The sequence below is a fragment of the Vanellus vanellus genome (genome assembly GCF_965231255.1).
Source record: "Vanellus vanellus genome assembly, contig: HAP1_SCAFFOLD_160, whole genome shotgun sequence".
NCBI lineage: Eukaryota > Metazoa > Chordata > Aves > Charadriiformes > Charadriidae > Vanellus > Vanellus vanellus.
Window position 1 is genome coordinate 215,863 of NW_028128363.1, and position 23,553 is coordinate 239,415.

Genomic DNA, 23,553 nt, shown 5'->3' on the forward strand with positions numbered 1-23,553 from the left:
TTAGCCTGGATAAGAGGAGGCTGAGGGGAGACTTTCTCGCTCTCTCCGGTTCCCTGAAAGGACGTTGTAGCGAGGTGGGGGTTGGTCTCTTCTCCCAAGTAATGAGAGAGAGGACTTGAGAGAAATGGCCTCAAGTTTCTCCAGGGGAGATTTACATTGCGTATTAGGAAAAATTTCTTCAGCTAAAGGGCTTTCGAGCACTGGAACAGGCGGCCCAGGGAAGTGGTTGAGTCACCATCCCTGGGGGTATTTAATGGATGTGTAGATGTGGCACACAGGGACATGGTTTAGTGGTGGACTCGGCAGTGTTAGGTTTACAGTTGGACTCTATGATCTTAAAGGTCTTTTGCAATTCTCAATGATTCTTTGATTCTTTGGGACTCTGGATTTTGTTTTGTCCTTGACCCTTTTTGGGAGGGCAGGAGGTGTCACAGAATTTTCCTACACTCAGCCTCGCTCACCCTCACACCCCACGGCCCCCAGGAAGAGCCCTGAGCCACCAGTGAGGGGCAGGACCTGCCTTCCCAGGGCCTGGGGGTCAGGGGTTGGCCATTCTGCTGCATCAACCAAGCCAAGGGGTTCCTCAGCATTACAGCCACCTGCACAGTGCCTTTGCCTACCTGCAGCCACAGCCTCCAGTTATCTCCTCTAACGAGTCCCTGGGGAGGCTTTGGCAGTAACGACCCTCAGTGGGGCCAATCAAGGCTTCAAGGTACTTTGCTTCTGACTTGGACTTCTGGAGCACTTTGTTCAATCTTCTCTCAGTGCCTGAGGCTCATGGACTCAGCACCAAATACACTGTGGGGCTCATTAAAAGACAGAAAGCCCTAACAAGGTGTTCATCGTTCTTGTAATTTTCTTCAAATCTTCAAGACTTGTACAGCCAAGTAGAGAGGTTTCAGAGTGTAGTTAAGGAGGAGATTTCTAAGTGCACCTAAGAAAAATGTCTTTTTTATTTTAAAGGGTATAATGTATTACTCCCGATTATCACTTATGATTAGGATAGAAGCATTCTCTGATTGTTCTGGATACAGGGTGTCCCTTCAGGGGGTCTGGACAGGGAGGAGAAGCAGTCCATGGAGGTCTGACACTGTAGGACAGCTTTGCTCCTCACCTCCCCACCCTCCCCATTTCTGACATTGGCCACCTGGGACTGACACCCCTGGTCCTTGCATCAGACCTCTCCACTGAAGTCTGCAGCTGGATGTCACAGCTCCATTGCCCCATCTCCCACCTGCGCTCCTCAGAGCCCTGGCTGCACCCAGGCGCAGGAGAACTTTTCCTGTTTGTAAGACAAGAAAAGTAAAGCATAATCAGATTTCCTAAACAATAACACACAGTCCGCAATCACACGCTCAGGACAAGCTACCTCTAATGAGGCTGCCTTTCTACAAGGGAGTTCTTATGAGAAAGAGTTTAGGAAGGTAGATAGACAAGACAGATATAAACACAATTAAGGAGTTGGCTGAGGAGACAATTAGATTGTTGAAAGACAGGCAAGCTCTGAACTCCTTGAAAGTCAAAGCAGCAGCACAGGTGAGAGGTATCTGAGTGAAGAAAGAGTAAGGGGAGGAGAAAACTGGCGAAGAATGGAAAGGGCCTTTTCCCAGAGAGTCTGCATCTGCAAAGATGACTTTAGAAATGAACATTGTCTCAGGAGAAGGGTAAGCATCTGAAAGATTAGAGAAAGCACACACAGCGTGTAACAGGGAGAAGAGTGGTAATGAGGTTACAGGGGAAGATCAATATTTCTTTGGAATATCCCTTTTGAAAGGTCATGGGATTGCAGAGGTCTCTGGTGAGAGAGGACAAGCAAGTGTAGCACCTGTCTTTGAAAGAGTCCAAATGTGCAACCCAGGGAGCCACTGGCTGTACAAGCTCACTTTGGTGAGGAGTGTTGTGCCATCAGTCAGAGTCTTCCTTGGTGACATTTCTGGGCACCGATAACAGAAGAATGTGTCAAAGAAACATCAGCATGGATTCATATAGAATCATAGAATTGTTGAGGTTGGAAGGGACCTTTAAGATCATGAAATCCAACCATTAACCTACCCTGGCAGAACCACTTCTAAACCATGTCCCCAAGTACCACATCTACCCCCTTTTAAACACCTCCAGGCATGTTGAATCCACCACCTCCCTGGGCAGCCTATTCCAATGCTTGATAACCCTTTCAGTGAAACAAAAATTCATAATATCCAATCTAAACCTTGCCTGGCATAACTTGAACCCATTTCCTCTCAACCTATCACTTGTCACCAGGGAGAAGAGGTCAGCCCCCACCTCTCTACAAGCTCCTTTCAGGGAACTATAGAGAGCAATAAGGTCTCCCCTCAGCCTCCTCTTCTCCAGGCTAAACAACCCCAGTTCCCTCAGCCGCTCCTCATAACATTTGTCCTCCAGACCCCTCACCAGCTTTGTTGCCTTTCTCTGGACACGCTCCAACACCTCAATGTCCTTCTTGTAGTGAGGGGCCCAAAACTGAACACAGTACTCGAGGTGGGGCCTCACCAGTGCCCAGTACAGGGGTATGGTCAGTTCCCTAGTCCTGCTGGCCACACTATTCCTGATACAGGCCAGGATGCTGTTGGCCTTCTTGGCCACCTGGGCACACTGCCAGCTCATATTCCGCCACCAACACCCCCAGGTCCTTTTCTGCAGGGAATCTTTCCAACCCCTCTGCCCAAGGCCTGTAGTGTCCATGGGGTTGTTGTGACTCAAGTGCAGGACCTGGCACTTGGCCTTGTTGAACCTGAAACCTTGTTGAACCTAAAGCCTTGTTGAACCTGTTCTTACAGAAATAAGAAGAAATGAAGAGATGTCCTAAACCCAGAATTCAACAGACTACTGAAAGACAAATTTTAACTGCCTGAAGCTCAAAGCAGCAGTGGGATTGTTGAGAGGTGTCTGAATGATGAAAGAGGAAGGGGAAGGGAAATGTAGAGAGCAATCACAAGTGCTTCTGTGCACGTGCACTGCTGGAAAGGTGCCTTCAGACATGGTCACTTCCTTTAGGAGAGGTGGAAATAAATGAAAGATGAGGGGGATTAAATTCAGAGCCTGAGAGAGAGAGTCCTGACAATGCAAAGAGAGGGAAAGGTCAGTAGCTCTCGTCTTGCTATCAGCGGACATCCTGAAAACTCCTCATCTTCATCCCATGGGAGAACACCAAATGTTTATTAAAAGTATTCTCTTGTTTCAGCTGATGTGGTCGTGCTCATACATGTGTCAAAATGTCTCAGGCTTCCAGGCAGCGCTCCGCTGTCTGACCATCAGTACCCAGTGGTGCTTGCAGACGGCCCTGTGTCTCTGAAGCACCTGCCTGGGCCTGGCCGCTGTCCCAGAGGAGCTGCTGGATACCAGAGTCCCTGGGAAGCTGCAGCTGGAGCCTGGGCAGAGGGTCCCAGGACCTACACTGGCACCACGCGCCCGCATCCTTGCAACTGCATCCCACCCCAATTTTGTCATCATTTGCCTTTTGCAAGCAGGCAGCACAAAAAATCCCCCAGAGATCAATATCTGAAAACAAGACAGAACCAAGCAAGGAGGATAGCAACACCAACAATGTTTGAAACTTTGGGTTCTAAGAGAAAGTTTCCTTCATTCTGCATCTTTCATTCTATTTCTTGGTTGCTTTATTTTATTTTATTTTATTTTATTTTTATCATTTCCATCATACTGGGACCTACAGCATTAAGAAAGCTAATTTTTGTGTCTTGCAAAGAGCCCAAGGCCCCCCAAAAATATCTCCCTTCCCTGGACTGCCCATGCCACCTATTGGTTTTGGCACAGAGTGAGTCCCACTAGGAGGTGTTGACCACTCTTGCCTGATGGAGGAAAGCAGGTGGTGTGGTTTAAGCTGGGCTGGACACTAAACCTCCATCCCTGGAAAGATGATGGAACGGCTTGTTCTGGGTGTCACCTCAAAGCACCTGGAAGAAAAGGAGGTTATCAGAAGAAGTCAACATGGATTCCCCAAGGGGAAGTCAGCAGGTCGAGGGAGGTCATCCTCCCCGTCTACTCTGCCCTGGTGAGGCCGCATCTGGTGCACTGTGGCCAGTTCTGGGCTCCCCAGTTCAAGAAGGACAGGGAACTGCTGGAGAGGGTCCAGCAAAGGGCTGCAAAGATGATGAGGGGATTAGAACATCTATCTTATGAGGAAAGACTGAGGCACATGAGTCTTTTTAGTCTAGAGAAAAGAAGATTGAGGGGGGATCTTATTAATGCTTATAAATACTTAAAGGGAGGGTGCCAGGGGGATGGGAACAGTCTTTTCTCAGTGGTGCCCAGGGACAGGACAAGAGGTAATGGGCACAAACTTGAACGTAGGAAGTTCCATCTTAACATGAGGAGGAAGTTCTTTCCTTTGAGGGTGGCAGAGCACTGGCACAGGCTGCCCAGAGAGGTGGGGGAGTCTCCCACTCTGGAGACATTCCAAACCCGCCTGGTTGCCATCCTGTGCAACCTGCTGTGGGTGATACTGCTCTGGGAGGGGGCTTGGACTAGATGATCTCCAGAAGTCCCTTCCAACCCTGACCATTCTGTGATTCTGTGTGATTCTATGACTGACGCTGTCTTTAATTGCTCTCTCTCTTCCCAAAAGAGAAGAAAAGGAAGGAGAGATTTCTGGGTTTTAAGGGATACTAAAACTACTGTAATGAAATATTAAAATATAAATAAAAGATAATAATATCAATTTAAAAAAATTAAATATAAACCATATATTAAAAAACAGCATCGAGCTCCCAGGGTAACGATCACGTCACAGGGAGACACTGGGAATGTCCCAGACTGGTTTCTGTGATGGACGGGAACTGGATTCCAGATCTAGATTCAGGAACACACAGATCGGGGTCAGAGGCAAATGAACAGATAGAGTCCTCCTTGGACACTGGCCATTGAAGAAAGGCCAAAGGGCTGACCCTTTGATTCCTCAGCTTTTATACTGAGCATGAGGCAGATGGGATGGAATACCCTGTTGGTCAGTTTTGGGTCACCTGTGCTGTCCACTACTCCCTGCAGGTGCGACCCCTCTACATACACTTTTCCGCTTCCAACCCTCCAATGGGGCAAGTAACAAAGTTGGTTGGCCTTGGGTGTTATAAAAATATGTATTAGCAAGAGCCTCTCTGCACACCATTCCTGGGCATCAACTACAAACATCAGACCATATTGGCTAGTAGCACACATTCTCTGAAGAATATGCCGCTAAATTCAGAGAGGGCAATCAGGTAGAAGAGGCTTAGCTGAAAAGTAGAATCTGAAAATAATTGCTTCTGTTTTACTTCAAAGCAGGCCATCAGCCCAGCTGTCAACAAGCTGGCTATAAGGAGACTACAGGAGACCACGTCGAAGGCCTGGCTGGAGTCTGGGTACACAACATCCCCTTCCTTTCCCTTCCACATCTGTTCTGCACTCCCTTTCTATTCCTTCACATGGCTGGAGATGGCTGCAGGAGGACTTGCCATGTCCCCTGCCCTGGTGAGGCTGACCAGTCAGTCGTTCTCCCAATCCCCCTTCCTGCCTTTTTGGAAGACTGGTTCCATGTTGGCCTTTCCCAAGTCCCCAGGAGACTCCCTGATGGCTCTGGCCTTTCCAAGGTGTTTGAGAGAGGTCTCACAAGGACACTGGCCAGCCTTCTCCAACTCCTGGACACCAAAAGCCTTCTCAGTATCCCGCACTTCCAGAGAAGTCCAGACACTGTCTTTGTCTCTCTGTCCCCTGCCCCACCAGGCACTGGGACCAGGGTTCCCTCAGCTCTCTTCCTTGTGCTGCCAACACAGTTAGAGAAGTCCTTCTGGGTGCCCTCCCCATGCATGGCCAGTTCCAGCCACCGCTGAGCTTTGGCTTTGCTGGCTCCACCCCTGCACCCACAGGTCAGGTGTCTCTCTGCCTCCTGGGCAGCCTGTTCCCCCTCCAGCCTCCCTGCGCTTCCTTGGGGGCTTTGACCTCCTACGTCAGGGGAGTCATCCACCTCTTGCCAGGCTCTTCTTGACTCCCTGCGCATCAGAGTGGCTTCTTCCTGGGCTTTGAGGATGTCATCCCTGAAGATGCAGGAAGGACTCACAGCCCCTTTGGCCTCCAGGACAGTCCAGGCACACCCTCAGCTGATTGAAGTCACATCTCCTGCAGTCCTGCCTGGTGATTCTGCTCTTTGTCCTCCTTGTCCACCTTCTCATGGTCATTGCAGCCATGGCTGCACTCATCCTTCCCATCCCAACACAGATCCATCTTGTCTGTCAGTAGGAGATACTGTGACATCATCAAGTGCATCACAAAACCCAACGCGACACACATGAAAGCTCAAGCAGTGGAGAGGGGTCGAGCTAGGCAAAGGCAACGTGGTTGGGCTGTTGCTTGTGAGGTCACCTCATGACAGCAGTGTGGTTGGCCAGGAGCAGGCAGGCACCATGAGGCCATCAAGACCACCAGATGGGAAGGCTCCAGAGAGATAAGCGGGCCCCTGGTGACGCCCTGCCCTGGGCTGAAGCCACCTGTTCCTGCTGTGGGAATCTATGGAACGTGGCATAAGAAACTGCGGGATGTGGAGGAGAAGAACGGGAGGAGGGACCAGCAGTAGGGGCAGCTCTGTGTGTGCCGGTTGGGTCTCACAGGTGGCTGCAGACATGAGAAGTAGCCACACAATGGGCAGCACTGGTACCTTCTGGGCAGTCAATTCCTGCAAGGCCATCAGTGCCTGGGGAAGCCATCAGAGATGCCCTTGACATCCCAGAGGATGTAGGCACTGGTATCCAAACTCAAATTTGAGTAGAAATGGAGAAAACCTGAGACCTAATTGGTGAGGGTTATGAATCGGGGGGAGAATGGGGCAGAGAAAGGGAGGGATGAAGGGGGATTGTGGAAGAAGAAGCCTGTGGAAGAGTGGGGAGGAGGGGAGCTCAAGGGCCCAGCTGCCTGTGAGGAGATGGCTGGTCAGTGCTGGTCTGGCCAAACCCCGTTCCAGATCACCATGGTCTCTCCTGGTGTCCTGCAGTACCGGTTTCAGTTGGGGCAGTGTTAATTATCTTCCTAGTAACTTACGTGTTGATAATCCCTCAATGTTTTTGTCATTGCTGAGCAGTGCTTGCACTGCCCCGAGGCTTTTTTTGCACCTCACCCCACCCCACCCCACCAGTGAGTAGGCTGGGGGTGCACAAGAAGCTGGGAGGAGACACAGCTGGGACAGCTGAGCCCAACTGACCAAAGGGATTTTCCGTACCACAGGGCATCGTGCTCAGCAATAAAAGCTGGGCCAAGAAGGAGGAAAGGGATAACCTTCAGAGGGATGGGATTTGTCTTGCCAAGTCACCATTACACATGATGAAGCCCCACTTTCCTGGAGATGGCACCATATCTGCCCGCTGATGGGAAGCAGTGAATGAATTCCCTACTTTTCTGTTCTCGCGGGCACAGTGTTTGCTTTACCCGTTCAAGTGCTCTCATCTTGATGCATGTTTTTCTCACTTTACCCTTCCAGTTCTCTCCCCATCCCTCAGGAGAGGAGAGTGAGCGAGCTGCCAGGTCGGGGCTCAGCGGACGCGTTTCCCTTTCCACTCAGTGCTGTAACAGTTCCGTGCACTAAAATTTCTCTTCCATCTTGATGACGACAAATTAAATGTCATTCATTTTATTCTTGTCCTTCATTCTTACTTCATAAGACAGCTGTAACTTAAGAGCATTTAGATTCAGGCACGAAGTTTTTTAGAACAGCCTTTTTCTCTCATTGCAAACTCATTCTTATCATTTCATGGTAAGACCTCTCCACCGATGTTGCCCCTAATTTATTTTGGCGGTCTCTCTTTCCTCCATATTTCAAATTTGAGAGGAGTTTATTGTTTTACCAAGCAATGTCAAGGGACAGATCCCCAACTGGTAGAAAGCACAAAGCAGGCCAAATTTTTATGTGGTGGAACCCAGTACACCACCATTATATTCATTTTGGATCTCTGCAGACCTATCCCTTCAGCAGAGCGCCTGGAAGGGCTGAAGTCCCTCCATCTGCCCTTCATATCAGCATTGAAGGTGAAATTATTCCACTCAGAGGTGGTGTTTTGATTCTCATCACAGCCTAAAACACTACACGGGGCAGGAGATATTCCAGGACACCTCAAGGGGCATCACACTCTTCTGGACCGAAAAATGGAATCTCTGGGGTCATGGCGTATGAACACTTGTGGTCAGGGATCTGGTCAAATGACCCAGCTCCATTTCTGTAATGGTGGTTGAGTTTGCTCAAGTAACCCCTGAGCTGATCCCCAGCCACTGCTGGTTGTCCTCCTCCACGGGAGGGGATCACAGGGGGCATCCCCTCAACACAGGGGACATCCCCTGTACTCATCCTTCCTGCCAGTCTCTCCAGCAGGGCCTGTATTCCTCCCCTGCAGAGCCCCACGTGAGCAAGCTGTCCCACCACATCTCGTTGAGTCAGAACCCGTCACAGTGGTATGACAAGCTGCAGGGCTCCAGCTCCTCCTGCCTGCCATCCACCTCCTCCTGGCTGGGCACATTTTGGCTGCAGCAGCTCAGCTGTGGCAAAAGTGTGGAGCACAGACTCCTCACAGGAAAGCCTAAGCCCTCCTCCTGACCAGAAGAACCATTGTACATCGAGCAGGGTTGGTTTCTTGTAAGGCTTACACTCTCTCAGAACCTTTGGATGCAAACCCTCCGGTCCCAGGGACTGGTAAGGGTGCAGTTCGCTCAAGCAACCCCTGGCCTGATCCTCATCTACCGCTAGTTGTTCTCCTCCAGAGACCTGCCTCCAAGCACAAAGGCCTGGGAGACCTTGCTGGCAGTAACCGAGGCAAAGAGGATGTCAAATATCTCTATCTACCTGCACCTACTCTTACTAAATTGAACTGTTGTCCCACAATATTTCTGATTCTTCTTTAGCTGTTCCTGAAGTAGAAACAGCTCATCTTGTTGCCTTTGAGTCGCCTTTCAGTTTCAATTGAGTTTTGGCATGAACCATTCCCATGCTTGGAGGATACCTTCTTTGAAAACAAGATGCCTCCAGGCACACCGTGAAAATGATTTGTCAGTTCCTTGGCTCTGTCATCATTGGTGTGAGCAAAGACCCCGGTGTGATGTGCTTTGTGTCCATGCAATGCCCTCAGCTATTGGGTAGAGAAGGGACAGGCCTTGCCTCACTGATGGCGTCTGACAAGGATGCCTCTGACTGAAGGTATCAGTCAATGGCACGCAGGCTCCAAATCTCATTCCTGGCAATGCCATCTGGGGTGTCTGTCGCACACCCACCCTGAATGGGAATTGCTCTCCTCTTGGTTCTGTGCTGTCCCTGCCAGCGTTGGCATCTCAAGTATCTCTGTGGGCCTCCATTTAAAAATTAAATTGAGCATTTAGTTTTGACAGGCAACGTGGAGATGAGCATGAAGCAACTGCCAATCTAGTGAGTGGAGACCTGGTGAACACAGCTGATGGAGAGAGAGACAGAGAGCCAGAGCTCTCCCTGTGGCACGTGACTCCAGTTGTTCAAACGAATAACTCTAAAAGCTGCCCTGAAAATAATGAGTGGGGACATGTTCAGTGGCCACAATTTGGGCATCAGCTCTCCTTCCAGCTGGCCAAAGGAAATTCCCAGCAGCCTTTAAGAGAAGTTGCCCTGTCGCTATGAACTGCTCCAGTAGGGCTTGCAGTTGCCTGCACATATCTTCGTCCAGCCCCGACACCTTAAATGTGACCAGGCGTTGTGTCTGAACAGCCCAACCCTGCCCTCCACCTCCATTAACCAGCAAGGGAGCTGAGGCAAGGAGCTCACGTGTAGCTGTCGATTTTGTGCACACCTGAAGACCTGAGGCAAGAGGAATCCCACCTCCTGTGGGTTTGTGCTGTGCGTGGGAGGGAGCTGAGCGCCCTTCTGGCCCCAGGACTACAAATGGACAAATGAGATGCGCCTATTGACTCATGTGCATCCTTTCCCTCAGCAGGGGTAAAGGAGATCCCTCCCAGTAGCCGATTGGGTGTCCCGTCAGATGATGGGACCAGGAAAGGTGATTCTCAAACGCAAAAATCTTTTCCTAATAGGAGAAATGACAGTGCAGGAAAGAAGAACTTCTGCCCAGCAGAGGGTGGTGACATCAGGGACTCCTTCAGGCTGTTTCCCATCAGGTTCCCCTGGAGCCCCAGGGACACCTCCAGGGAGCCCAGAGGGGACAGAGAGAGTGCCACCGTGGGCTGGTCCTCTGCTGCCGAGCTGGGCCGGGCTGCTGGGACAGAGGGAGCTCCTGGCAAGCGGGCAGCGCTGCAGAGAGACAGCTCTGCCCAGGAGCAGGGCTGGGGGCGCTGCCTGCAGGCAGCGAGAGGAGAGGAGCGAGGCAGAGGGAACTTAAAGGCAACTGGGAGCAGGAGGACGCTGAGAGCTCACTGAGGGAGAAATCTTCACAGACTTTGACACAGTACATCTCTGGCTGCAGGGCAATGCAGCTCCAGTTCCTGCAAGGATCTCCTAAAACTGGCACATCCCGCAGCTTGTGGCATCAGTAAGGACAACTCTGACAGTTTCTCTGTTGTAGAGGAGGATGTGCTGCAGGTCAGGGACATTTCACTGCACCGTCAGAGGGACAAGAACACGATGACTGCCTTCTCCTAATGTCTGCAGGAGTGTAAAGGTGGATGTGCTTGTGTGGTATCCCAGGGCTGTCCTTGCCAGCAGGGTCCCTGCACCCCGGGGGCTGTGTGCTGGAGCAGGGACTCTGCCGCCTGCAAGGGTCAGCTCTCCGCCTGCCTGGGGAGCTCCCATGGCGCTGTGGGGAGCAGCTGTGGGTGGAAGGAGCATCCCCCAGCAGGGTAGGGTCCTCCTGCTTTTGAGGGTTGCTGCTCACAGGTCAGGGCTGCTCAAAGATGCAAATCACCCCCAGGATATTTCCAAGGGTTTGTCTCAAAAAGAAGATCAAAGCAGGAATCACTATGAAGATAAGGAGCTTTCCTGAGTCTGTCTTTTCAGTTTCCTATTCTGGGAAGGGGATGGGGGAAGAGAAAAGTGTACCTGGAAAAGGAGCTTTCAAGTTTTAACAAGTCACTGAGACTCCTGAAATTCAACTCTGAGAGGTCAGTAGATCTGCCACAAGCCTCCTAAGGTGCCTTCAGCCACTCCTCTGCCTAACGACAGCACCAACATCCCCTCTGCTGGACCTGTCAGGGTTGTGCTGACCTGCCCTTTTCCACCTGCAAAGAGGAACATGCAAACAGGCAGGTTTCTGTCCAGCCCAGGTGAGCGCACAGAGTTTGGAGTGGAATTTGTGAGCACTCACAGGGAAAAGGCATGGGACAGGGAAACACCTTTCAGGAGGAAAATCTCCAGGCAGCAGGGATATGATCAGGGAATGAGAGGAAACTAAAACCAGAAAGGTGGTGGGAGGGAGAATTCAGAAATCTCTATGTGATCCCCTCCAGTGCAGACCCCTTCCTCTGAGCAAGCCCCCTTGCCTCCTCTCCCACCCAGCAAAGCCTCTGCCCTCAGAGCTGTGGGGTCCAAGGCGTGAACCACCTCCTCTGCAGCCAGAGCTCCAGCAGAGCACGGTGCAGGTCTCCAGCCATGTGCCAATTGCCCTCTGCAGAGCACTGGGGCTGAGAGCGACTGCCGGGCAGTGCTGGTGTCCGGGAGGTGACGTGCCCGGCTGGGTAAGGGTAAGGCTATCCTGAGTGCCCGGCTGCCTCTCCCATGGCTTCTATAAGCTCACTGTGATTTTCCTTCTTCCTCTACTCTTCCTTCTTCCTCTATGGGTCTGTGCTATTGCTATTGTTATCTTGTTCTGGCTGTCAGGCTCTCTGGGGAGGTGGAGTTTCTGCTGCGGACACACACTGATCTTGTGTGTCCTTTCACTCAGCTGTGTCCATGGGAACAAGTGTCCCAGATTTCCTGGCACACGTGGAGATGTGGTCAACGCAGTCTGTAGGGCTGGGATATGAGCCAGCTCTTACTTAATGAAATATCATCATAAGGACAACAGGCTTCCTCCCTGAGGTGTCCTTCCAAGCTGTGACCTCCCCTCAGGATGCAAACCTGTCCTCAGAGCACTTCTGTTTTATCTGAAAGCCCCAGATAGAAGCACTGAGATGTTATGATGGAGGAAATGCTGTTGGGTTGGTGAGATGATCCATGTGTGTCCTTGTCTAGAAGTGGGGGGCTGAGACCTTGAGAAAGGGTGAGACATTTTGCAGTCTGCAGTGAATCCCTCTGCTCTCACCAGTGTCTGGTTGACTTCCAGGGTAAGGTGGGAGTGTGATCAACCTCCATGTGAGAAAGGTGGAAGCCCAAGGCTCTGGGAAGAAGATGGAGAGGCAGACACGCTCCTCTCACCCTGCACTGAGCCAGAGGCAATCCTCTTGCCTCACAGGACTCACTCTGTTCTCCCTGAGCACAGCAAAAATGCTGGGGCTTTCTGCCGTCCAATAACACTCCCCATGTGGGATGAGGGAAGCAGTAAAATACCCAAACCTTGCAACATCCATTCTACCATCCTGGTTCCTTAGCACTGGGAGTGCAGACACTGAAAAGCCCTTCTGCGTTAGAAGTAGGTTCCTCTAAGTCAAGCGCCAGGACTGCCTCCTCCCCCCACCATGCCCACACACCCACTGCTGCAGGGCAGGGCTGACTCCTCAGCAGCCAACAGGCAGAGGCCCTGCTCCTCACAGCACACTCAACCAGCACCAACCAGAGCTGCAGGACCAGTGATGAAGGAAGGTCACCTGGAAAAAGAATGGGGTTTGTGTGTAGCCATCAAGGGTCTAAGGGGAAAGGCTTTGATTTTCATCAAAAAAATCTCCCCTAACTCTTCATTGACCCTACCTCTAAGGACAGGACCACATGCCCAGAGGCAGCAAATGTCCAACAGCAGCTCCATCACCCACTTCCTCCTCCTGGCATTCGCAGACACACGGGAGCTGCAGCTCTTGACCTTCGGGCTCTTCCTGGGCATCTACCTGGCTGCCCTCCTGGGAAACGGCCTCATCATCACCGCCATCACCTGCGACCACCGCCTCCACACCCCCATGTACTTCTTCCTCATCAACCTCTCTGTTCTTGACCTGGGCTGCATCTCCACCACTCTCCCCAAAGCCATGGCCAATTCCCTCTGGGACACCAGGGCCATCTCCTACTGGGGATGTGTTGTCCAGCTCTTTTTCTTTGTCTTCTTGATTGTAGGGGAGTATTGCCTTCTCACCGTCATGGCTTACAAACACTACATTGACATCTGCCATCCCCTGCACTACGGGACCCTCCTGGGCAGCAGAGCTTGTGTCCGCATGGCAGCAGCTGCCTGGGGCAGTGTTTTTCCCTATGCTGTGCTGCACACGGCCAATACATTTTCACTGCCCCTCTGCCAGGGCAATGCCCTGCACCAGTTCTTCTGTGAAATCCCCCACATCCTCAAGCTCTCCTGCTCACATTCAGACTACCTCAGGGAAGTTGGGCTTCTGGTGCTTAGTGTCTTACTAGCATTCAGGGTATTTGCTTTCATTCTCTTGTCCTATGTGCAGATCTTGAGGGCTGTGCTGAGGATGCCCTCAGAGCAGGGACGGCACAAAGCCTTTTCCACGGGCATCCCTCACCTGGTTGTGATCTCCCTGTTTATCAGCACTGCCATGTTTGCCTACCTGAAGCCCCCCCCAGTCTCTTCCCCATCCCTGCACCTAGTGGTGGCATTCCTCTATTCGGTGGTGCCTCCAGCAGTGAACTCCCTGATCTATGGCATGAGGAACCAGGAGCTCAATGACGCACTGAAGAAACTTCTTCAATCACTTGTCTTTCAGCAGTGATAAGCAGCCCATGTCTCTTCAAAAGTGATTTTGAATTCCTATCAGCAACCTCCTGTGCTTTGGGCATTTTACCTGTGATAGTCCTGTTTGCCCAGGAGTGTCTACATCCACTCCACCTCTCCAGAGGCATGAACCCAGCCTGACCAGTCTGACTCAAAGGCCTTATACGTGTGTCTTTCATGATGGTAGAGTTTTTCTCCCATGCCACAGCTTTCTAATAAAAGTAGATTTTCTCAGTCCCAGTGTCTGGAGTTTGAGCTCTTCTTCCAAAGCTGAAGTCAGGAATAGGCTGAAGAGATTGCCTCCATGAGACCATGCTGCTGAGCTGGGGTTCGTCATGGCCTCAGGGGTGGATGGCACGGGGCGATGTGTTGGGGAATGGGTCTGTCCTGAGCCTTTACATGTGGGCGCCCAGTTCCAATGGTAACGATGAAAGACCAACAGGGACCTGCCTAGGACTGTCTCCTTGTGGCTTTTGGGCACCGCAGCCCACTCACCCTGCAGAAGAGCACTGCCAGCTCAGGGTCTTGTGGGGACCATGGGGATGGAGCTGGAGTGGCCAGCCAGGCCAACATGGACGCAGTCCCCCAGGAGAAGGGTCTCTAGGGACAGGGACACCCCTGGACACGAGCAAAGGAGCAACTCCATGCTTCCACAGGGGAGGTAAATGAAAAAGAGACCTGTTTCTGTACGCAGCAGCTCAGGGCAGTTTGCACTGTTGCTGGGGCCGCAGGAGAAGCCTGAGGAGCCCCTGGGTCAGGAGTGCTCAGAGCTCTGCAGCACCCTGTGGTGGGGATTTCTGTAGGGCCGGCCCAGGCTGGACTTCTCTCCTGGGCTGGTCTGGGCAGGAAAGTGTCTGGGAGAGGAAAACTCCCATGTAGAGCTCAGCTGGTTGGGTGTGCAGGGGGAGGGCACCTAATAGGGTGCCCACAGGGCAGAGCCAGGTGACACGGTGAGGCAAACAAGTCAGCAAAGGTGCAGAAGAGAGGGGCCCGGTCTACGCCATGTTCCCTGGACACCCCGGGGAAGCTGCACGAGAGGCATTCTTTCTGACCACTCCACACACCGGGCTTTCCATCTCTGGCCGTACAGCCCAGCTCTGAGGAGGGACCTTTGCTTCATGGTCATCCCCATCCTTTGCAGCTTCGTGATACCCAAATACACTGCAATTATTAATAAAAAGGAAACCAGTTTCCTACTGACACTCATCACACACCAAATCCCAGAAGCTCTTGCCACAGTCAAGTCTTGGTCCCTCAGCCAAGCCTGTTGTGAGACAGCTCTGGCTCCATCAGGTGCTCATGGCCTTGTCTAGAGAGATATTGCAAATCTACATTGTTGTAGACTCCGCCAAGTTGCCTGGGTCTGTGCTCCAGTGTATCACTCTGAGAGATTTCTGGAAAGATAAAACAACAAACAAACATTTCTCTCAGCCTTTCCTCGTATATAATGTGCTCCAGGCCTCGCCCATCTTTCTGGCCTTTGCAGGACTTGCTCCTGCCTGTCAGGGTCTTTCTTGTGCTGGGGAGCCCCAGATTGGACACAGCCGTCCTGATGTGGTGGTCCTGTAATGGGTCAGCCTTGACCAGCTGCCAGACACCCACCCAGCTGCTCCTTCACACCCCAGACTCAAAAGGACAAAAGGAGAAAATAAGATGCAATAGCTCACGAGTCAAGATAAAGACAAGAAGATCACTTATGAATTACTGTCAGGGGCAAAGAAGAGTTGACTTGGGGATGATCAGTTTAATTAATTGCCAATTAAAATGGATTTTGATAGTGATAAAATATAATATAATAAAAATATTAAAGACCATTCTCCTTCCCCACTGCTTTTTCCCAGGCTCAGATTACTCCATCATTCCCAATTCTTCTACCCACCCTGACTCTGAGACATGTGGGGGGTGGGGGTGGTGAATGGGGGGTTATGGTCAGCACAGAACCTCTGCATCTCCTTCCTCCTTACACTTTTACCCTTCCCGGCATGGGTCCTCTCCACAGGATCTCACCCTATTTCTGGTACAGGCTACGTGTTGTTAATTTCCTTCAGTCTTACTTCTCTCCTTTATACTCACAAAATCACAGAAATATGGAGTTTGGAAGAGACCTCTAGATATCACCTAGTCCAGCCTTCCAGCTGAGACAGGCTCAGCTAGATCAGTTTTTTCAGGGCTTGTCTAGGTGGGTTTGGATATTTCCACAGATGAAGACATGCAATACATGTTTCAGACAGATGGGAAATTACAAAATAAGCACAATTAAAGAGTTTGCTAATAACAGAATTAGACTACTGAAAGATAGGCCAGCTTTTAAGTGCCTGAAGCTCAAAGCCACAACTGGATTGTTGAGAGGTGTCTGAATGGTGAAAGAGGAAGGGGAAGGGAAATGTAGAGAGCAATCGCAAGTGCTTCTGTGCAGATGCACTGCTGGAAAGGTGCCTTCAGACATGGTCAGTTTAGTTGGGAAATATGTGAAAGATGAGGAAGATTAAATGCGGAGCCTGAGAGAGGGAGTCCTGACAATGCAAGTACAGGGGAAGATCAATAGCTCTCCTCTTCCTATAAAATAAACTCATTTGATCGTATGGGAAAAGACTGATAATTATTACAAGTATTCACTTGTTAAGGTGATGAGGTCATGCTCATATGCATGTTAATATTTCTCAGGCTTCCAGGCAGCGCTCTGCTGCCTGACCATCAGTACCCAGTGGTGACTCCAGAGGGCCCTGTGTCTCTGAAGCACATGCCTGGGCCTGGCCGCTGTCCCAGAGGAGCTGCTGGAGACCAGAGCCCCTGGGAAGCTGCAGCTGGAGCCTGGGCAGAGGGTCCCAGGCACCTACACTGGCACCGCGCACCCACATCCTTGAAACTGCATCCCACCCCAATTTTATGATCACTTGCCTTTGCAAACAAAGGCAGCACACAAAATCGCTGAGAAATCACTTATTAAAACAAGACAAAACCAAGCAAAGAGAATAACAACACCAAAAATGTTTGAAGTTTAGAGTTGCAAGAGGAAATCAACCAAAGCACAAATACAGGTTGGGTGCAGAATGGATAGAGAGAAGCCCTGAGGAGAAGGACTTGGAGGTGTTGGTGGATAAGCCCAACATGAGCCAGAAATGTGTGCCTGCATCCCAGAATGCCAACCACATCCTGAGCTTCATTAAAAGTAGCATGGCCAGCAGGTCGAGGGAGGTGATTCTTCCCCTCTACTCTACTCTTGTGAGACTCCACCTGGAGTACTGCATCCAGCTCTGGAGCCTCCAACAGAAAAAGGACACGGAACTGTTGGAGTGAGTCCAGAGGAGGGTCACAAAGATGATTAGAGGGCTGGAGCGCTTCTCCTCTGAAGACAGGCTGAAAGAGTTGGGGTTGTTCAGCCTGCATAAGAAAAGGCTTCAAGGAGACGTTATAGACCCTTCCAGGACCTAAAGGGGGCCTACAGGAGAGCTGGGGAGGCACTTTTTTCAGGGAGAGGAGGAGTATATAAACATTGCGAGAGTACGTAGGGATGCAACGAGGAAGGCTGAAGCCCACTTGGAATTAAACCTGGCCAGGGATGTCAAGGACAATAAGAAGGGCTTCTCCAAATACATCAGTAGTAAAAGGCAGACCAGGGAAAATGTGGGCCTGCTACTGAATGAGGTGGGTGCCCTGGTGACGGAGGACGCAGAGAAGGCGGAATTACTGATACCTTCTTTGCTTCAGTCTTTACTGGTAAGGCCGGCCCTCAGCAATCCCAGACCCAGGAGCGAAGAGAAAGAATCTGAGAAAATGAAGACTTTCCCTTGGTCGAGGAAGATCGGGTTAGAGATCATTTAGGCAAACTTGACACCCAGCGCCCTGATGGGTCACTCCCAGGAGTGTTGAGGGACCTGGCAGATGTTATTACGAAGGCGCTCTCCATCATCTTTGAAAGGTCAGGGGGACAGGAGAGGTGCCTGAGGACTGGAGGAAAGCCAAAGTCACGCGAGTCTTCAAAAAGGGCAAGAAGGAGGACCCAGGAAATGGCAGGCCGGTCAGTGAGACCTGGAAAGGCTGGAGAGTTGGGTGGAGAGGAACATAATGAAGTTCAACGAGGGCAAGTGTAGGGTCCTGCACCTGGGGAGGATAAACCCCATGCACCAGTAAAGGTTGGGGGTTCACTTGCTGCAAAGCAGTTTGCTGAGAGGGACCTGGGAGTCCTGGTAGACAATAAGTTGACCATAAGCCAGCAATGTGCCCTGTTGGCCAAGAAGGCGTATAGTCTCCTTGGGTGAATTACAAAAGAGCATGGCCAGCAGGTGGAGGGGGGTCATCCTTCCCCTCTGCTCTGCCCTGCTGAGGCCGAATCTGGAGTAGTGTGGCCAGTTCTAGGTACACCAGTGCAAGAAACACAAGGAACCGCTGGAAAGAGTCCAGTAGAGGGCTACAAAGATGTTCAGGGGTCTGGAGCACCTCTCTTATGAGAAACAGCTGAGAGAGCTGCGTCTGTTGAGCCTGGAGAAGAGAAGGCTGAGAGGGGATCTCCTCAATGCTTATCAATATCTAAAAGACGGGTGTCAAGAAGATGGGGCCAGACTCTTTTCTGTGCTGCCCAGCAACAGAACAAGGGGAAATGGGCACAAACTGGAACACAGGAAATTCCATCTGAACACAAGGAAAAATGCATTTACTTTGAAGGCACCAAAGCACTGGAACAGGCTGTTCAGAAAGGCTAAGGAGTGTCCTTCTGTGGAGATATTCAAAAGCCGCCTGGCTTCATTCCTGTCCAGCCTGCTGAAGGTGACCGTACTTTGGCAGGGGGGTTGCACTAGACTATCTCTGAGGGTTCCTTCCAACCCCTACCATTCTGTGATCCTGTGATTCTGTGGTCTTCTATGTTTTCTGTTGGCCAAAGGGATTTCCCACCAGTATCCAGGACAATGCCCCCAGATGCTGCCCTGCCTCTCACAATTGCTCCATTAGAGCTTGCAGTTCCCTGCACGTGTCCTGAACCACCTCTGGCACCTCAGATGTCACCCGGTGTTTGCATTGGAAAAGCTCCCCCCTGGCCTCTGTCTCCATTACCCACAGGGCACCTCAGAGGAGGAGCTCACACCGATTTAGGGCAGCTGAGCTGAGGCAAGAGGAATCCCCCCTCTGGTGGGTCTGTGGGGTGCACTGGAGAAGCTGAATGTCCCTCCGGCCTCAAGAATACTGCTGAGGAACACTGAACATTGATGCCTCCTGTAGGTCCACACACCCTGGCAGAGCAGAGATTCCTTCCCACCACAGGGATCGATCCGTCCAGGGTTCAGAGAGGGACAGTCGGTGATGACTTCATTGTGCTTCAAACTCTGCTCCCCAGGAGAGACCCCGCTGCCTTGGAGGAGCTGTCAGCCCTGGAGGCACAGGGACGCCTCGAGGGATTGGGGCAGTGCGGGGAGGAGGCAGAGAAAGGCCCAGTGGTCCTCTGCTGCTGAGCTGGGCCGGGCTGCTGGGATGGAGGGAGGTCCTGGCAAGCGGGCCGCGCTGCAGAGAGACAGCTCTGCCCAGGAGCAGCTCCTCTGCACAGCGCAGCAGGGCTGGGGGCACTGCCTGCAGGCAGCGAGGGCAGAGCAGGGAGGCAGAGAGAGGTTGAAGGCAGTCTGGAGAGGGAGGATGCTGAGGGCGAGTGGGGGGAGAACTCTTCCCAAAGCAGAGCAGCTGCAGTAGCTGGAGAGATCTCCAACAGCTGGCACCTCCCACAGCCCGTGGGATCTTTCAGGAGGACGCTCACAACTTCTCTGCTGTGGAAGAAGAGGACATTCTCTAGATTGGGGCTTCCCTGCTGCACCATCAGAGGCACAGGGCATGACAGCTGCCTTCTCCCAGGAATGGCCAAAGGGCTGTGAAGGTGGGTGTGCAGGCAGGGGTGTGCAGGGCTCTCCTTGCCAGCAGGGTCCCTGCACCCCGGGGGCTGTGTGCCAGGGCAGGGACTCTGCCAACTGCCAGGGTCAGCTCTCCGCCTGCCAGGGCGGCTCCCCACGGCGCTGTGGGGAGAAGCTGTGGGTGGAAGGAGTGACCCCTGGCTGGGCAATGTCCTTCTGCTTTGAAGAGGGTGCTGTGTGGGTCAGGGTTCTTTACACCTCCAGATGACCTCTGGTCATTCCTGGAGGGACTTTTCAAGATGGAGTTCCTTTATTATGAAGTTAAATTTCTTTTGCTGTTTCTTCTCTTGGTTGGCTGGGTGGGCAGTGGCACATGTCCAAGAGGACTTTCAAATGAAAGATCAAAGGAGGGTTCATGTAGAGATAAGGAGCTTTCCTGAGTCTGTGTCTTTGGTTTCCAGCTCTGGGGGCTACAGACAGCACCAGCATCCCCTTTCCAGTCTCACCAGGGTCTGTGGCACCTGCCCTTTAGCCCCTGCACACACGCAGAGGCTGCAGGGCAGAGCTGGGCACACGGGGGCTGCCATGGGGTCTGCGAGCACTGGCAGGGAAGAGATGTGGGGGCAGGGAAAAGGCTGCTGGCAGGGAGAGCTCCAGGCAGTGGAGATGGGCAGGGAAGGAGGGAGCTGCTCCTGGAAGCCCTGCTGCAGGGGAGATAGGGGCACCTCCAGCCACCCCTGCAGTGCAGATGCCTTCCCTGAGCCACCCAGCACAGCCCTCAGCCCTCACGGCCATGGGTGGGAGTCGACTCTGTGCCCGGCAGAGCAGCAGGAGAGGCGAAGGGCATCCCTCCTGCCACGTGCCCCATTGCTGCTGCCCAGCGGTGGGGCTGAGGGCACCTGCCCTGCATGATCAGTGTCTGGGTGGTGGCGTACCCCAGCGGGGTGAGGGTAACGCTGTCCTGAGTGCCCGGCTGCCTCTCCCAGTCAGACCCTCATGGGATTATTCCTGGTTTCTTCATGTGTCTCCTTTAAAGTTACCTTTTTATTGCTGTCAGCCTCCCTGGGATGGGAATTTCAGCTGCAGAGTCCCACACTGACCTTGTTCATCCACTCCTGCCGGTGTGTCCATGGGAACCAGTGTCCCCGCTTTCATCTGACCTGTGGGGCTGTGGGCAATGTAGGCCGTGGGGGTGGGGAAGGAGTCCATTTTCTCTCACTGAGATGCCAAAAACTGGGTATGTCCTTTGGGTGTCCATGGAAGCTGTGAGCTGCCCTCCAGGATGCCAACCTGTCCCATAGCACCTTTGTGTTACCGGAAAGCTCTACAGAGAATCACAGAGACTCTATGACTGAGGAAATGCTGTTGGGTGGGTGAAATGAGCTGTGGGTGTCCTTGGCTAGAACTGGGCTTCTGAGACCTTGAGAAAGGGTGAGACATTTCATGGTCTGAGATGGATCCTTCTGCTCTCAGCACTGTCTGATTGCATAATAGAAGAGGGGAATCCCCCTCCATCTCATGACGGTGGAAGATGGAGGGACAAACCATCTCCCCTGACTCTGCTCTCTGCCCCAGGCAATCCTCATGTCTCACAGCACTCACTCTGTTCTCCTGGAGTGCAGCAGAAATGCTGAGGGTTTCTGACATCCCAGAACAATGCTCAGGGGAGGTGGGGGAGCTGTAAAATACCCAAAGCCTCTCCAACTGCCTTCTGCCATCCCTGTTCCGTAGCAGTGGGTGTTCAGATGTTGAAAAGCCCATCTGCGTAAGGAGTGGATTCATCAGCCAAAGCAGAACACCAGGACTGGCTCCTGCCACCACCCTCCCTAAGAACTCCCTGCTGCAGAGCAGGGCTGACTCCTTGGCAGCCACTGGGCAGAGGCACTGCTCCTCACGGCACAGGCAGCCAATGCCAAATAGAGCTCCAGCCATGGACGTGAGGAAGGGAGTGTATGCAGCAGGGACAGAGCCCACCGAAAATGGCTTTGATTTTGCTTACAGAAGTCTCCATTGACTTACTCTGTTTCCCTCCTTGAACAGGTTGCCCTGCCCAGAGGCAGCAAATGTGCAACAGCAGTTCCATCACCTACTTCCTCCTCATGGAGTTTGCAGACACACGGGAGCTGCAGCTCTTGACCTTCTGGCTCTTTCTGGGCATCTACCTGGCTGCCCTCCTGGGAAACGGCTTCATCATCACCGCCATCACCTACAACCACCGCCTCCACACCCCCATGTACTTCTTCCTCCTCAACCTCTCCCTCCTCGACTTGGGCTCCATCTCCACCACTCTCCCCAAAGCCATGGCCAATTCCTTCTGGGACACCAGGGCCATCTCTTTCTTAGGATGTGCCGCTCAACTCTTTCTTTTTGACTTTTTCATTTCAGCAGAGTTTTATCTTCTCACCATCATGTCCTACGACCGCTACGTTGCCATCTGCCAACCCCTGCACTACGGGACCCTCCTGGGCAGCAGAGCTTGTGTCCGCATGGCAGCAGCTGCCTGGGGCAGTGGGTTTCTCAATTCTCTCCTGCACACGGCCAATACATTTTCACTTCCCCTCTGCCAGGGCAATGCCCTGCACCAGTTCTTCTGTGAAATCCCCCACATCCTCAAGCTCTCCTGCTCACACTCCTACCTCAGGGAAGTTGGGCTGATTGTGGTTAGTGTCTGTTTAGCATTGGGGTGCTTTCTTTTCATTGTGGTGTCCTATGTGCAGATCTTGACGGCTGTGCTGAGGATCCCCTCACAGCGGGGACGGCACAAAGCCTTTTCCACATGCCTCCCTCACCTTGCCGTGGTCTCCCTGTTTGTCAGCACTGCCGTGTTTGCACACCTGAAGCCCCCCTCCATCTCCTCCCCACCTCTGGACCTGGTGGTGGCAGTGTTGTACTCGGTGGTGCCTCCAGCAGTGAACCCCCTCATCTACAGCATGAGGAACCAGGAGCTCAAGGATGCCCTATGGAAATTGGCCCTATGGACACTGTTTCACCGACAATAACCTGCCACCCCTTCTCCGCACGTTGCCCAGAGTTTATTTTAGGCCACAAACCTGCTTTTTTTTCTTGTGATAATCCCGCTTATTTATATTTTTCTGGGTTTATACTACTTGTCTTGAATCTTGATCCTACTGTGTCTGACCCTTGCACAACTCCGTGCCACATGTGGCCTGACAAATAACAGCTCTTAAATAAAATGGGATGTCCCAGATAGAATAGGGAGAAAAGGAAGAAAAAGGAAAAAAAGACATGGGCTGAGATAAATATTGTTTAATAGAATAATAACAGAAAAGATGATGATGATGATGATGATGATGATGATGATGATGATGATGATGATGATGATGATGATGATGATAATAAAGTGATGCAACACAAATTGCTGTCACCACCCAATGATCAATTGCTCCGCCTGTCCAGAGAAGCGATGATGGATCCCTGACCCTAGGCTGACTCCCATTTATATACTGAGCATGACATCTATGGGATGGAATATACCTTTGGCCAGCTTGTCTTGTCTGTGCCCCCCCACCTTCTACAGGAAGTTGAAAAAGTCCGTGACTTAGTATAAGCATCATTCAGCAACAACTAAAACAGAGGCAGTGACTCCTTGTTAAAACAACCGGCTCGTAACACATGAATTAATAAACCCCACGGCCTCCCAGTGTGGCTACAGCGCGTGCCCAAATTGGTGCCCCAGGAAGGAGGCACAGGGCATAACAGGGTCCGGGTCTAACGCAGCAAAGATGCTTTTCCCCCAGCACTGCTTTGCTTTTTTCAGGGCTATGTTTTCTACCCGCTGGAGCAATGCTGGGAAGGTCGTCTATAAAATCCCCGGCACTTCACCTGAAATGATGCGGCTCATTACCAAGTACGCCTACACCGGCACAGTACCGGTCACGGCCAACAACGTTGAACGTTTGCTGATAGCGGCCGACCAGTTCAAC

At 52.0% G+C, this 23,553-nt stretch overlaps 1 protein-coding gene across 1 annotated transcript; it reads left to right on the forward strand.

Annotated features, from left to right (window-relative positions):
- Nucleotides 1-12,840: 12,840 nt before the first annotated feature.
- LOC309684535 (olfactory receptor 14A16-like) lies at nucleotides 12,841-22,608 on the forward strand (the record flags this gene model as incomplete). Its single annotated transcript, XM_082500433.1, has 2 exons — nucleotides 12,841-13,068; nucleotides 21,829-22,608. 2 exons carry the CDS (start codon nucleotides 12,841-12,843, stop codon nucleotides 22,606-22,608), a joined length of 1,008 nt encoding a protein of 335 aa, XP_082356559.1.
- Nucleotides 22,609-23,553: the final 945 nt, after the last annotated feature.